Here is a 17,028-nt window from a genome sequence, read left to right on the forward strand (position 1 = left end):
CAAATGGACATTTCCATTAAAATATGGTATCGGAAATTTTTCGGATATTTCAAATATAAATTTTTTTTTAAATTTACTAATTTGTACCCTTTGTAGTAGGCACCAGATTACGATCCAAGATCCCGAAAAGCGTTACAATAGAAATAGAGAATAGTGGAATAAAATATAATTTTAGTTATACTTACTCACAATTTAAGAAAAAAGAATATGTATACGACGCCCTTAAATGTTTGCTGAATGTTTTCGTTTGGTTCATTTCTTTAATATTGCTTTATTTGTATAAATTGATGCGCAATGGAAATTTACACACAACAGACTCTTTCTAAGAGAAATGACGAAAAAGTACATTCCCATGTAAATAATTTTTCTTCCAAAACAATTATCGTACTTTTAATAGTTAAAATGGATTCTTTAACCAAATACAAGTAAACTATTAGTAAGATCTGTAGGATATTAAAAATATATTCCCCACAGTTCCCCTTAGCTTTCATTCATAAAATAAAAAAAATATCGAATGAAATAAACGCTGTTTTTCCTCGCTTTACTGAAAGCCCACGTGGTTTGCTTGTCATTAATTACCAAACCTACAAGGCGATAACTCGCCATTCCAAATATGACAGCCAAGCAGATGTTTCATCCATTGACAACAGACAGTAAAATAAAAGTTCTGCAGGCTTAGTGAATCAAAGAAGTTGAACTATGGTAAGTTGTGTGTGTGTGTGTGCGATTACGGCAAAGCCTCGAGGGCTATCTGCCTAAGGGGAGGGATGCCTTCGTGGAGGACTTTCTAAGGGAAACTGGCTCGTATACACATGGAGAAACGTTACACATGGGGAAAACCACGAAAATTCCCATGCAGCCAGCCCGTTCGCGGGATTCGAGCCTCGGACCTAACTACCAGTGTTCAGCGACTTTACCGCTCGGCCGCTGGTGGGCATGGTAAGTTATGTCGTCACGTTTTTGACTAGAGCCCCCTTTACAGTAAGGACGGGATTACATTATTTCTAGTAGCTCTACTTTACAGGAAGAATATCTATCTTCTAAAGTTTTCCATCCCACCAAGGTTAAGTTCCATCCTTTCCATCTCACCAAGCTTAATTTTCCGACTTGCGGGCAGAAAGACTTAGTAGGTGCATAACAAAATCATTTTTGTGTATGTGTTCTGTGCTAGAAAAACTTAAAAGGTAATTCGAGTATAAAAGATTTCAAATATCATTCGTTATCATTTATAATTTCAATCAACTTTATAATTTCAATAATAAGTTGAATCAGTTGTATATGCTGTGTTTGTTCCAGAGCTCAAATTGCACCGGTGCCCGGCTCCCGTACTTCTCAGTTTTCGAGATAAGTTATAATTTCAGACAGAGTGCGCCGAAGCTCTAAGTAAAAAGGCTCCGTCCGTTTTATGAAAGTGAACCACAATTTTAGCAAGTAAATTTTGTTTTCATAGTAACTATGCCTTAAAAATCAATTCTAACTTCTGAATGCAGGCCTGTCCTTCCCTCGCACTCAAGCCTTGCACGGAGGTTTAGACTTTTGAGGAAAGAAAAGCTCACCAATCATATGCCAAAGGCAGTAAAACTGGATATTACCGTCCAGTTTGGAGCATATTAAAAAAATTGCCAAGTCGCCAAATCGGTTGTTTTCGCGCGTTTTAGAAAATCGCCAACTCATAATATCGCCATATTAGATGGTTGCGAATTTGAATTAATTCTGTGAACATGCAAAAAAAATAGATCATGTGGAAGCACTTCCGCGGAGAACCCAGTAAATGTAAATATCGCTAACTTTGGCAATAATAGTTCAAACCTGGTAACCCATCGGATTTATCCTATTCTCTTGTTCGAAGTTTGCAAGCATTCCTCATGCGTTCATTTTGTTGAATTATTACTGTCGATGTTCGCATTTACAGATTTATATTCTTCTTCTCTTATTTATTATTTTTTTTCTGAATTTTTTAACAACGAATAGATAGAAATATTTTTGTAGATACAGTCAAAAGTCGTTAATCCGGACTCGTCGGGGCTTTGGCGATTCCGGATTATACATGATCAGTTTAAATCTCGTAAGATGGCATGCAGAAATTCTAAAATTAAAAATATGAAACCGTAATTTATGAAATAAAGAACATTTATGAGCTAAAGGGTATCAAAATTTACCAAAAAAAAAATAAAGCTTAATATTTATTTATTTACTTTATTAAACATTTATTTCAATGTAAGTTGTTTAAGTTGCTTCGTTTTATGTGATAATACTTTCTCTTTAATTCTATAAACAGACATAATTTCTTGATCAGTTACAAAGTTCTGCTGTTCAAGTCCCGTTAATTGCTGTGCCGAGAATACCGACTAACTTGTCAATCGAAATTTTTTCATTTTCACTAACCTCTCTGTCACATTCTTCATGTCTTTATCCATTTTATGCAGCAATTTCACTTTTTGTTTGATGGACATCGAAACATACTTTCGTTTTGTACGATCTTTTATGAGCTAAAGAATCGGAAATTCTATTTGGCATAATCGAAAGTTTAAGTTTACTTTTATAGAATTGCACTTACAGTCTGCAAAAAATAATAAGCTGAATCCAATTCGAAAATTAAGGAACAACGCAATCATCAACATTAACTGAAATAGATAATTAGATAATTTTAGCTTATACTGTCCGTTATACATAAAACGTGCATGCGAAAACGTATTCTGTGCTTGCGCACACGCAGCGGAAAAAAAAAAAGAGGGTAACTGTAGCAGAGTTGGTCGCCAAGTTACCATAATCCAAAGATCAACCGTTAATGCTTTTCTAACAGTAATCTTTCAGAGGATGGCAGGTGTGACATAAATAGATGATTAAATAGAAATAAAAAATATTGATTATCTAAGATGACAGAATATTTCGATGCATATGGTCATCAAAATTAGCGAACCACTGCTGGTGTAAGGAATATATTGTTTTCTGTGTTAACTGGAATTTAAGACAAATTTTTTTCATATATCATGCTTAACCGGTTAATTTCAGTATATTAATACTAATTTATATTTTTAAATGAATTTTTATTTCCGTTATAAATCCTCATATATTGTCTTATGTTTAATATATTCTTTTCTGTGCTAACTTGAATTAAATACAAATTTATTTTCGTATATCACGTTTAACTGGTTAGTTTTACATCTACATGCTTGTTATCTGTGAATTTTTACTACATATGCTTAATATATTGTTTTGTCTGCTAATTTGACTTTACATGCCCTAAAAATCACGTTTACAAAATATCACGTTTATGGCTCTGCTCATCGTCAATGAAAGGCGAACTTGGCGAGTAAAAATGCAACGGCGCCAACAGGTTCTCTGTGGATGAAAACCCGATCCTGTAAACATGCAAAAATATCGGTACTTACGTATTATCGCAACTAGGTTGACGCGATTTGTAAGTTTGAGTAAAAAAGTATGAATAGAAAGAAAATGTACATTTATTAATTACTGATAATTTTTAATACAGTTTTTTATATTATTTTGTTTTAAAATATAAAATAGCGGTTGATCTTTACATTATGGTAACTTGGCGATTTTTTGGCGAATCTCTCATTTCCCTCACGCAAAATAATGCATAATCAGAACTGAGTACTGCTCACATTATTACCAAAGTCCCAGGTAGTAACCTTTATCGCCTCCAAAATGTTGCCAAACTACCAGTTACCATATTGTAAAGATCAACCGAAATAGCAATTAAACCCTTCCGGTTTCGAATTTGAATAAATTGCAGAATTATTTTTTCGGCAAAAATCTTTTGGCTATTGGTTTTAGCACTGATTGAAAACCGTCTTCGCCATTAACAGCTTGAGCTTGGTGCCATATATATTCGATAAAGTATGAGTCAAGATGATGACGGGCTGTTCCTCTCTGTTTTTTGTTGTTCCATTTGGCTGAGCCCCACATGCGCTCTACATGTTGTATGTGAACGCCCGTGTTGGGATCCACAAAGTTATATTTGTGATTAACAGTTCCATGCAGAAATCCAGCATTTTCAAACTCTTTTGTATTGTATCCTTTCCAGCAATCCGAATAAATGATGCTTCCTTCCTTGATATTTTCGCAAATTTTTTCCATGAGGGTAACGGCGCTTCTGTTAGGTACAGTAACCAAAAAAGTCTCTTTCTTTTCTCGGCAAATTCCGCGGAAAACACATTGCTGTGGTAGTACACGCCCAGTGTTATTTTTTCTTTTTACAAATAAACTTTCGTCTAAACACGTAGGGGTGCCGTAAGTAGGGTCGCCAAATTTGGCAATTTATGCGAATTTTGGCCTGGTTGCGTTAATACGTAAGTACCAAAATATCTAAAACAGGACTTCAAGTAAAACAACGAAAAAGGGGGAAGTGCAAAATCACCCACTGTTTGGCTCATTTTTAGGAACTGCACATACTCGTTATCGATGTACACATCGACCTATTTTCACTTTAAAAAAAAATTGGCTAATCTTTGGAATATGGTAACAGGTAATTTGGCAACATTTTGGTAAAGCGATAAAGGTTACTAGCTAGGACTTTAGCAGTGTACATGGATAAAGTCAAGAGCATGCGCAATGCCATTTTTGTGCAATTCTGGGATTTTTTTTCAAGTGAAAATAGATTGACGTGTACATGGATACCGTGTATGTGGAATTCTTAAAAATGCGGTAAGCAGTGGGCAATTCTGCACTTTCTCTCAATTTGGCGCCTAATCTTCGTCATGATTAAGCACTTTTGTTCCATAAAAGTTCTAGCATAAGCTAATTCAGCTAGCAGGTTGTTGGAAAAAAAATGTTTAGTTAAAAAAAAAAAAAAAAAAAAAAAAAACAGGCCTTTACTTCGTGAAAACAAAATGGCGTCCAAAAAAGAACTAGCAGGTTTCTGTAGCAGTGTTGGTCACCAAATTTTCGCCCCAAAATCGCCAAGTTACCATAATCCGAAGATTAATAAAAAAATCCCAGAATTGCACAAAAATAGCAATGTGTGAAGCACTTCTGCAGAGAACCTGGTAAATGAAACATCGCCAACTTTGGCAATAATTGTTCGAACCTGGTAACCTAGCAGATTCTTCCTATTCGCTTGTTCGAAGGTTGCAACCATTCCTCTTGCGTTCATTTTGTTGAATCATTGTCGTTCTTCACATTTCGAGATTTATAGTATTCTTCTCTTATTTATTATTATTTTTTCTGATTTTTCACGTTATTTTTTCTGAATTTTTTAACAACGAATAGATAGAAATATTTTCGTGTAATTAAAGAAGTTTTTGTTGATAGATGCCGGTTCTCGGCTCGTAATTATGATCTAAAGGGTATCAAAATTTACAAAAAAAAACTTAATATTTATTCGTTTATTAAACTAATGACGAGGAATTTGATTTAAATCATATCAAAGACGGAGTACATCGAGATGAAATACTTCATTTAGTAAGGAATTATAAGCCAAATAAAATAAAAACATCTGCCCTGAAGATAAGGATAGTGCTGACAGATCAACTTCCAATTCATTGCCCCCCCCCAGCAGAGCAGCGTGAAATTGAAAAACAGATTTCGTAATGGTTAGAGAAACAAAGGATATGCCTTTATCCATTTTTTGCAGCAATCCACTTTTTGTTTAATGGACTTCGAAACATACTTTCGCTTTGTAGATCCTTTACATATTAGTAAATATATATCAGAAATTCTATTTGACATAATTAAAAGTTCAAGCTTACTTTTATAACATTGCTCTAACAGTCTGCAAAAAATAATAAGCCGGATCCAATTTGAAGATTAAGGAACAACGCAATCTGCAACATTAACTGAATTAGATAATTTTAGCTTAGCTTATACCGTCCGTTATACATTAAACGCGCATTCATAAACGTATTTTGCGCATGTGCACACGCATATTCGCAACCGTAAAGGTCTTACGCGCATGCGTGAATGCGACGCATGCGCAGAAAGTTTGTAGCTTTGAGGTCCGAATTAACGACTTTTGACTGTACAAATGCTAAATGAGTCAAATTTGCTGAGTAAAATAGCAGCAGATATTATATTTCTGTGACTAATGCAATATTCAACTTTGTGTACACCCATGTTTCAAAGAATGTCATACACTGTCTCATTTTGAAACATTGCTTACTTTTCATTGCTTGCTCATTGAATTTTTATGAAAGACAGTTTTAATATTTTTTATTTTAATTGTGTGTTGTGTTAAATAAATCTGCGATTGTTTGGATATTTTTCCATATATATTTATTTGTAGGATAAGGAGAAGATTATATTATTCTAGAATGAGTATTTTATATAATTTTTAAGGAAAATATAATAATAAAGGCTTAAAATTTATTCTGACGACTACCCGAATGTTCTTCTCATAATGTACCCAAAATTGGAAAAATTGGATGACAAATTTCATTTATACGAATTTTTTTTAAAGTAAATTGCCCGATCCCACAGGACAACGCATCCGGTTAACACACCATCCGAAGAGAGAGCTTCGGTAACAGAAGTGCCCGTCGCGAACAGGTTAAACTGAGATCGGCCGAGCTGTTTCTCAGCTCTTAAGTGGAATTGTAATTCCAGCCAATGCCCCAAATAAGACAAAGTCCGATAATTTTTTCCCTTTCTTTTTAACTACTTAAAATTAATTTAATAATTTTTAAGATTTCTCTTTATCTCTTTACATTTCTCTTAATTTAAATTTAATTATTAGTCCAAATGGGCTTTGTTTGCGAGGGACTATGGTTTTCGTTTTGCAATTTGCGTAGAATCACTCCGAATGCCCATTTCACTTTTCAAACTGTTGCCACCAAATATTATCGCCCTATATTATATTTGAAGAAATTAAATAATGAAAAATCTGCATAAATGTATGTATGTTTTTCGCATTGTGATAAAACAACGGTACCTAAAGCCATCAAATTTTGAATGAGGTAATCCTACTGCAAATATTGGCATTTGGAAGGTCAAATTTGGAATTTGTTTTGTTATCGATTTCATATCTTGTAAAACTTTAACAAATTTTTTATTAACAAACTCAAGGATTTCAAAGAGAGCAATGGCAATGTTGTACAGAAAAAACATTTGTATCTCCACTGCATGAGACTGTGTATCAGAAATTCTAAAGATGTGCTCAGTTGGATCCTAGAAGAGCCCACACCCTTAGCACAAATGATTTTGGTGATGGCGGATATCGATGTGTACGTGGACAAAGTCGAGAGATTGTGCAATTCTCAATTTTTTTTTTTTTTTTTAAATTGAAAATAGGTCAATGTGTACATGGATACCAAGTTTGTGCAATTGTTTGACTTGTTATTTTGAAGTTGGCGATTTTGAGAAACGCTCCAAGCAGTGTGCACTTTCCCAATTTGTTGCCAAGGGTATGGGCTCTCCTAGCATTTGCTTTATTAGAAAAAAATTTTGAGTGTGTATAAATATAAAATTAATCAGATAAACTCTTATCTTTTTTTAAGTTGAGATTAAATCTTAGGTTGTATTTACATATAGAGTTTGTTGTGATGTACAAAACTTTCACTATAATCTGATGATTTTTTGTTTAGCTTTCTATTTATTAAGAAATAAGTGAAAAACGTCTTTTTATAACATTATTAAAAAATTAAAATATGCATATTGGCAAACTAGTTTTACTGTAATTTTTTAAATAAATTATATAAAATATTGGGAGCAAACTTAGTATTGTCTATGTATGAATGGCATCAGATACAATGCCTTAAAAAAGCACCATTTTGCTTTTTTTTTTTTTTTTTTTTTCATAAATTGTTTTAATTTCATTTTGCTACTTGTCCATTTTCTCAATTTTATCTCTTTTTTTCGCCTTAGTCATTACTATTTATGTTTATAGTGAATGTAAACTAAAGATGACAGATGCCATTTCACAATATTTTGAAGAGTTATCTAAAATAGTTCTTAGAATGCACAGCAAGACCTCAGTTAGGGATGTTCACGTTGAATTGAAGGTTTGTATGATATTGAAATTTATTTTATTTCTGCCTTGTCTGAAAACAAATCTATGTAATAAGTAAATACGTATATATACTTTTAGTAAATACAAAGTAAAAAAGCAGTTCAAAACCTTATCCAGTTGTGTGCTGAGAGCAGCAACAAGTAGTGTCAATAATGCAAAATAAAATGTTTAAAATTCAGAATCAATTCGGAAAAACCAAACTCAATTCAGAATAAACCACATTCAGAAACTAGAAGCACAGTGGCAAACTGCAAGAAAAGGAAAAGAACATGCTAAACAAATGATGAAAAGAGAAATTTACATCTTTTGCCACATTGTCATCAGGGGGTTGGTGCAATGAAAGAAGTGAATAAATTAGCTTGTTAAGACCTTTGTTAGTTCAGAAACAAGCATGTTTTGTCCCTTTTCTTGTGGTTTGCCATTGTGCTTCTTCCCCCCCCCCCCGTATGGTTTAGTCTAAATTGAATATAGAAGGCATTTTAAAAATATTATTCAGTTTAATTTATTTTGCACAATAAAATTTTTATGATTATACTGTGACCTCAGTACAATCAGTAAGTTCAAAATTATAATATGGTTAGCAATTAGAGTATTTTCATGTTTTAAAATAGAATTTTAGGATATATGAAAAAATGAGCTTATCCCAATACATTGCATTTTACAGCATGGTAAGAGATTAAATGCTTTTGGATTTTATTTTTTTATAATAATTAATACTCATGAAAAATCTTGATGAAATAACTTTTAATAAATTGGGCAAAAAATTAAATTCAAATTTGATAAATGAAATTTAACAAATTAAAATCTTTTAAGACTTTAGAATATAATTATAGACTTTAACAAATTATTTACAAAGATAAATAATGTATATTTTAGCAAAAATTAATTAAAAAAAACACTTTCCTTTTTTGGGGGGGGGGGAGTGTAATTGCAGAATGTACGTATAATTATTAAAAAATAAAAATTTGACCACTTCCTTAAATGTATTAAAAGTTGTCTCATATAATTGGGAATATAATGGGGAATATAACTGTTATATAACAAAATATGTTTGGTTGGGAATATAATATATTTAAATTTGAAAGATGAAGTGTAAGCATATAATATCATATCATTATAAATGCTGTTGCATCACACTTTTTTAATTATTTCATTTTATTAATATGATTATAATATATGTGTATGCACCCTGTTAGAAGCTTGCATATGCAGTGTTGCCTAACATAATAAATATGCTGACAAATAGAAATAGCTGAGCAAATAAAAGTGCTGAATGCTGAAAGTTTGACTGAGGTTCAAATCCCAATGAACAGGCTGGCTACATAGGTATTTTTGAAGTTTTTCCCATGTTTAACATGAATATAAGTCAGTTCCCTTAAAATGGTCCTCACAAAGGCATCTCTCTCTTAGGTAGATAACCTTGATGGGGTTGTCACAATCTATTAAACCCCATATCCAAACTTGTTAAATGAAAATTTCAAACAATGAGCATTCCATGTAATAAATCCATATGCATAATAAAAACTGCCCTCTATAATGAATCTTGTCTCACATTCACAGCGTAATGAGCCATAGAATTCTCAACAAAGTAATAAAACCGGAGTACCCATGCACATACCAAAACGAGCAAAAGCCTTTACTGTAATATATATATTTTGATGTAAAAAAAAAAAATCTTCCTGTGGTGTTTTAGGAAAGCAATCCTGAATAACATAAAATTCAGGGCCCACCAGCGGCTGAGCGGTAAAGACGCTGAACACTGGTAGTTCGGTCCGAGGTTCAAATCCCGCGAACGGGCTGGCTGCATGGGCGTTTTCGTGGATTTCCCCATGTGTAACACGTATACGAGCCAGTTTTTCTTAGAAAGTCCTCCACGAAGGCATCCCTCCCTTTAGGCAGATAGCCCTCATGTGCTTTGCTATAATTTAATAATCCAATCCAATCCACATTCACAGATATTGTGACACATTGTTAAAATATTAAACACACAAATAATTTGATCTGTGTTCAATTAGGTGATGCAAAAATGCACAAAATATGTCTATACATAAACAAAGATAACTGTACAGAAATGAAGGGAACAAATGCAAGTAGATGTATTTCTTAATATAATATTACCCTTGAAAAACTGCAAGTATTTCTTGAGCAGAAATATGAAGAAGTACAAAAGAAAGTTTATTCCAATGAGAAGAGAACATAGAAAAGAAAGCTTATTTCAATTATTTATGTGAAGAGAATGTGCATATCTATTGCAACTGTGAAAAACTTCTGAAGAAGTGGAAAAGGATTTAGGCCGCAGTCAAGTTGTGGCAGCTCAGGCAGGCTGAACAGAACAAAGTGACAATGTCATACATTAGTTCAGAGTTATTCTGAAACCAAAGAAAATTTTGTTAATATACTAAACCTAATTCAAAATTTAATTAATTAATAAATTAATTAATAAAAAATTTCAGAATAAAAGAAAGATATTGAAGGACTCCTTTAGGCAACTTTCTTAAGGAACTCTTTTAGGAAACCTGAACCTCTTAAAAAAAAAAAAAAAAAAAAAAAAAAAAAGGGCAGGGACAGCTGAGTTTTTAATCTGACTGGAAAAAACATTGTATAAATTGAATTAGAAAAAACTATGAGACTATATATGCAATATTTTTATAGCAAGTAAATTTTAGTTTATTAGTTAAACTGTAATTATTAGTATTTCCAACACTGATGATATTTCACATTTTTCTGACAGTGTTTCATTAATTTTCCTAGGCTTGATAGTGGATTAGAATATTTTCATAGTAACTTATGCAAAACATAATTTTGCATAATGAACATCATGCTGGATTCAGATTTCATTCATTATTCAAGGCACCTCTATACTGTGTATTTTATTCTAATATCAAATTTAAATTAAATATTTTCATTAGTAATTGCATTTAAAGTATATAGTTTTAAAATTGCTGTCTGTATAAGATAAATAATCTAAAATCAAGTATGAAATATTTTTCCTCCTTGTACATTTTTAACTGACATTTTCAGAAAAATGAGACATATTTTTCTTCCCCTAATATTTTAGGAATTATATAAAATTATCCGCACATGTCCTGTTAAAGTTGCTGATCCTGGATTGTTAGAAGTAGAACAGCTCAATGTATTTCTTTCTGTGACTAGTTTTCTATTTTCTGTTATCTCCAATAATGTAAGCATGTTTTTTATTATATCTATTGTTAAAAGTTTCTGTTCATTAACTTTTATTTTTTTCAGGAAAAAGTTTTTTAAAATTACTCAGTTATTTAAAATTCAGAGAAATATATTTCATATCTAATTTTTAAAAATATTATTTATTTATGTCATATTATTTATAAATAATGTTATAGTAAACCATGCTTATTTTTTAGTTAAAAAGTATTCTAATGTTTTTAAATATTTTTTCTGTTTATTTATTCTGTAGAATATGACATCAGACTTACAGCTGTTAAGTAGTACTTGTCTCATTCTGCTGGTCACTGTTTTGTTTACTCCAGAATTTGCATCGTCTTTTTTTATTTGGTCATACAGTTTTGTTGATGAAAAGAAGACAGGTACTGCATAATTATTATTTCTTTTTATGCTTTATTTTTGTAAGAATAGAAAAGTCAAATAGGAATGAGTACTAATATGATATGTTAATGTTTATAGAATACTTCACATTCAGTTAGTGTAACTGGCAAACATTATGTTGGCTTTCATTTTTTGACAAGTATGTGGGTATTGTTTCTGATAGGAATTTGGAACTGACTAAAAAAGAATTAGCTCTAATTTGAACTCTAATTTATTAGTTAAAATTCTGTCATTTCTCCAAAATATTATATAAATGAAGCTTTGTCATATTGCTTTAATCTTAACTAATAAAATTATATTACATTTTTACATAGACATTAACTGCTGCTTTAAAAACTGGTTGTAAAGAATGTAGCAGAAAGAACTTTCTAATTTGGGAGGATCATAGATACAAACAAGAAGAGGGTACAATCATGTACAGCATATCATTGAATTGTGACTTATTTGCCATTTCAGAGTAGATCACAACTTGGTCAACAGAACGTTATGCTTTTGTTGTAAAACAGTTTATTTATAATGAAGGGTCACCAACAGCAATGCAACATGCCTTTTGCATTAGCTTCACACTCGATCAACAGGATCCTGTTTCTGACAAAAAAAGAAAAGAAACTATTGCTCGGTTATTCCAACTTCAGAACCTACACAGGCAATACAACAAAACATTGATGCTGTTACGGCTGAAATGACTCTCAAGGTCCTGGTCAGTTACCAGAAGAGACTTGGTCAGTTTTTTTTTTTTTTTTTTCTTCTTTCTTTTGAAGCAAGAGATGTGAAAAATATGCAATGTCCTTGCTGGGACTCTAACCTGGACCTCTCAAATACATGCTGAGTGCTACTGTTACATCAAGAAGGCATACTGGAAGGAGGGGGAAAATACCTTATAGCATATTAACACAACTACCTTAGTAGAAGTGGCAGCCATGTGTATAACCATTCTTCTGACAACCATCCTAGTAACAGTCCTTCAGTCAAGCAATGCTGTCCTTTTTTTTTTTTTTTTTTTTTTTTTTTTTTTTTTTTTTTTTTTTTGTATTCCAAGTTCCATTGGTTTTTATAAACAAATTGAGATTTTTGAGCTGAGTGTGGCGAGTTTCTTTGCTGGAAGAAACTGCAGTAAAATTTATGCAGGAATACAGAATTTTACTGAAAATATTCTAAATGGAATAAATAACAAGAAAATGCGTTTCCTCGACAGATGCTGTTGTTGAGAATAGCATGGAGTCTGTGCAATTCTCTATTTTTTATTTATTTATTTATTTATTATTATTATTACAGTCAAAAGTCGTTAATCCGGACTCGTCGGGACTTCGGCGATTCCGGAATATCGATTTTTACGGATTATAGATCATCAGTTTAAATCTCGTAAGATGGCATACAGAAATTCTAAAATTAAAAATATGAAACCGTAATTTATAAAATAAAGAACAATTATGATCTAAAGGGTATCAAATTTTACCAAAAAAAAAAAAAAAAAAGGTTAATATTTATTTGTTTACTTTATTAAACATTTCTTTCAATGTAAGTTGTTTAAGTTGCTTCGTTTTATGTGATAATACTTTCTCTTTAATTCTATAAACAAACATAATTTCTTGTTCAGTTACAAAGTTCTGCTGTTCAAGTCCCATAATTGCTGTGCCGAGAATACCGACTAACTTGTCAATCGAAATTTTTTCGTTTTCACTAAACTCTCTGTCACCTTCTTCATGTCTTTATCCATTTTTTTGCAGCAATTCCACTTTTTGTTTGATGGACATCGAAACATACTTTCGTTTTGTAGATCCTTTGGGAGCTCCAGCATCGGAAATTCTATTTGACATAATCGAAAGTTCAAGTTTACTTTTATAAAATTGCTCTTACAGTCTGCAAAAAATAATAAGTCGGAGATCCAATTCGTAGATTAAGGAACAACGCAGTCATCAACATTAACTGAAATAGATAATTACATAATTTTAGCTTATACCGTTCATTATACATAAAACGCACACGCGAAAACGTATTCTGCGCTTGGGCACACGCATATGCGCAGTCGTAAAGGTCTTACGCGCACGCGTAAACGCCTATGCCTATGTGTCAACGCGGCGCATGCGCAGAAAGTTTTTAGCTTTGAGGTCCGGTTTATAGATCGTTCCGTATTATGGGTGTCCGAATTAACGACTTTTGACTGTATTATTATTATTTTTTGAGCAAAAACAGACTGCTGTGTAGTTTGGGAGAAGAATAATGCAAAAGAATTACAGAAAGATTTGAAGAAGAATGTGTTTTATTTTTTTAATATATCATGTAATCCATATTAATGATTCAAATTTGTATTTTAAATTGCTAAAGTCTGTTTTCTTTTCGTATACTGATAATGTGTACCGACTTACTATTGATAGTTTGGGAATCTTTCTAAAAAAATGGCTTGAAAATCACCAAGTTGCACTCAATAAGTAACTTTTACCTTTTCATCCAAAAAAAAAAAAAAAAAAAAAAAAAAAATTGCCAAATTGTGTCAAGGTGGTTGCATTACTACATAAGTACCAAGTAAAATTTGTATATATATTATTTGGTTTTTCTTTTATTAGTTTCCTGAAATGGGGAGTTCTTTCTTCTGCATCCTGTACTTTTGTTGTTAAGCAATTCTGTCCATCCCCCCTTTTTTTTTCATTTTAATGTAATAAAATTGAAATATTACTAAAGCCTGTTTTTGTAATTGTAACCATTGTAAAAAAAATTAGTTTTGTACATGTTTGTGGTTTAAGAATTTTAATAAAAAGGTTTTACTTTTCAAGCAAAAATAAGCAGGTTGCATTTCATGCAGTAATGTATGAATAAAATAAAAACATTGACTATGGTGTTTCAGTAGTAGAAAATGTGCCAGCTATGGAAAAATGTGAAACACTGAAAAATATCTGCATATATAAAAATTGTATAAAGACTCATATTCGTTCCGTATTAGTGAATGCTGCAATCTATACGTTCTTTTACTGTACTTTGCAGACAGATAAGCTTTTTATGAGTAAAATCTCTCTCTCTCTCTTTTTTTTTTTTTAGCTAGCAGGTTATATTTTGCAACTTTTCCATGATTTTAACGTTTCTGTCTTTAAAATTCTGCTTCAAGCATGGAGGAGCAATTCTTGAAAGGATTCTTTTAATTTAGCCTTAATTCTCTAGGTAACTTCAGTAGATCTTATCGCATATAAGGTGAAATTAGCTGCTGAAAAGAAGTTCTTCAGATTCAGATTTTGATACAGTTTTTGCTAGTTTTAAAGACATCTGGCAACTGCTTCGCAGACGTTTTGCTATCCTAAAAGCACAAGTTGACTCATGTATAGCCCGTTTAAAAATTATTTTTTCTACAATAATACATTTTTACAATATTTGATTCAACTTTCGACACATCTCTCAGTTGCACAACTTTTTTCTCAGAAATAAATACTTCTGAATCTCTTTTTAAATTAAAATCTGTGTCATTGCAATCATTCACTATGTAAGTTGCCAAAATCTTCTGAATTTTTAAAAAAATTTTCTGTTTTAATCTGAGTTAAAGGTTTAGATTTTATTCTACATTTAGATCTTATTCAAAGAATTTTTGGTCATTTTTCTGAAAAGTTAATTAAAAGAACACCCCTTTTTAAGAAAGGCTCTTAAAAGTACATGTAACATAAAATTTTTTGATAATGATATATTTGTGTGTGTGTGTATGTATAAAACAAAAATATCCCAAAATTATTTCCTCACAATATGCTGCTGAAGAATTTATCAATTATAAAGAAAATAGTAAGAACTTTAGAACCAAAATCATAAAGACCTGAGAGAAATGAAATTTAAAACCAATAAAATTCCTAAATCTTCCAATATATATATATACATATAAGCATTAAAATTTTATGCTTAGCTTGACAGCATTTTCCTATTTATTTATGTGAACTAGGATAGCTTGTATTAGAGAGATTTCAAACCTTCCATCGCCAATTTATTTTGCCATTGGTGCCAAACTATCAACCTTTAGCATCTAAGCTTGCTTTTTAGAATGCAGTCTTTTGTCTCTGACCGTGATGAGTTCAAAATTAAGGCTCTCCATTAGTTATTATTATATATTTAGTAATTTATTCTAATTTGAATTTTTAATTGAAATTTGATGAAATTTATATGCCTATTTTTCTACCTTTTTGGATGTTGTATTTATTTCATATGGAGTTGTTTTTCTACATTTTTATTTTGTATGACTGGAAATCTATTTTGGCGGGGAGGCATTCAGAATTTTCATTTGAGCTATTATAATTAAATTGTTTAAGATGGTTCATCAGCTAGTATTGGATGAACAGAAAGGAAATAGTTTTTCTTGGGAGGAGGGATTCAGTTGTATCTGATCTACCTCTTCTTGGTATTGTTGAATCAGATTTTGCTTGAATTTCTCTGTTTGTAATTTTGTATTTTTATATTTTTCTGTTGTTTTGGAAATTATACTAATTTGAAACCAATTTGATATTTTGGGGGAAATTTTGGTGTTTTACTGATTTTGAAATTATTTTATTATGTCTTCGTGAATCTTTGTGAATGTGAGTTTTAAATTTCTTACTTTTTTGTCTATAATTGATGAAATTTTTAGCAGCATTTTGCACAGAAATAATAATATTGGGATATTTTTGTTTTAAAAATAAATTTTTGTGATACTGTATATATCTATATTATGTGTGATAAAAACTTGAAGTAAGCTGCAACAGATTGACAATGGTTTTCTGCATTATAACTTAATGAATAATGTAGTAAAGCTGAGAGACTTTACTGCATTATTAGAAAGATGACAATTGAAGGAGAGACTTGTGGACAGACATAGCCGAACTCAACATAATCTTTATTGCTGGACACAAAATAATTATCAAAACTATATTTTTTATTGTACATAATCATAAGCACAATATGCACACCACAATTTTATATTGAGTATTATATTTTAAATAATGGCATAGTAGCAGCAGGACAATGCACAGCAAAATGAAACAACATCAATGCAGCAGCAGCAATGCTGCAAGCTAACTGTGCATTTATCCAATATGGCAGTCTATTAAGAAGCTAACTGCGCATTTATCCAATATGGCAGTCAGTTCTCAGAGTTACATCATCAGCGTTGAGCTGGCCATGCAAGATGGATTGATCTAGAAATGACGTAATCCAGAGAAGTTATTACAATTTTTAGAATAGAATAGAGAAGGATAATTAAAAGGTTACCATTAGTTTAAATTATAATTTTTTTATCTTACATATATATAGATACATACATACAGTGTGTGACAGCTTTCATAGTAGGATATTAAAAACACACCATAAGGCAGTAACTGTAATTTATTTATTACCTCTTATTCAATTAATAGTTAAAGGTATGCCATATTGCGGGGATTACTTTTTGAATATGATGCCCCCTCTCCACAACACAACTCCAAAGGCAGGATGCTGTGCACTTCACCGATCCATATCACTGTCACACTCGAAATGGTAGC

The 17,028-nt window shown here is 31.5% G+C and overlaps 1 protein-coding gene across 4 annotated transcripts in view; it reads left to right on the forward strand.

Moving 5' to 3' along the window:
- Positions 1 to 1,109: 1,109 nt before the first annotated feature.
- The window catches only part of LOC118191664 (tRNA (32-2'-O)-methyltransferase regulator THADA-like), a 155,563-nt gene continuing 139,644 nt past the window's right edge, over positions 1,110 to 17,028 (forward strand). For 3 of the 4 annotated variants that reach the window (XR_015041156.1, XM_085816842.1, XM_085816844.1), the window contains exons 1-4: positions 1,110 to 1,184; positions 7,844 to 7,958; positions 11,025 to 11,147; positions 11,400 to 11,529. Coding sequence is in view for 3 of the 4 variants with exons in the window: in XM_085816842.1 (XP_085672968.1) it covers positions 1,156 to 1,184; positions 7,844 to 7,958; positions 11,025 to 11,147; positions 11,400 to 11,529 (397 nt within the window). In the remaining variant the exon portion in view is untranslated. The remainder of the gene's footprint in view (positions 1,185 to 7,843; positions 7,959 to 11,024; positions 11,148 to 11,399; positions 11,530 to 17,028) is intronic. The other variant, XM_085816843.1, reaches the window with a different exon arrangement.

This window comes from Stegodyphus dumicola, chromosome 5 (genome assembly GCF_044657685.1).
Source record: "Stegodyphus dumicola isolate Sdum_Otavi_A_Nest chromosome 5, ASM4465768v1".
NCBI classification, from domain to species: Eukaryota; Metazoa; Arthropoda; class Arachnida; order Araneae; family Eresidae; genus Stegodyphus; species Stegodyphus dumicola.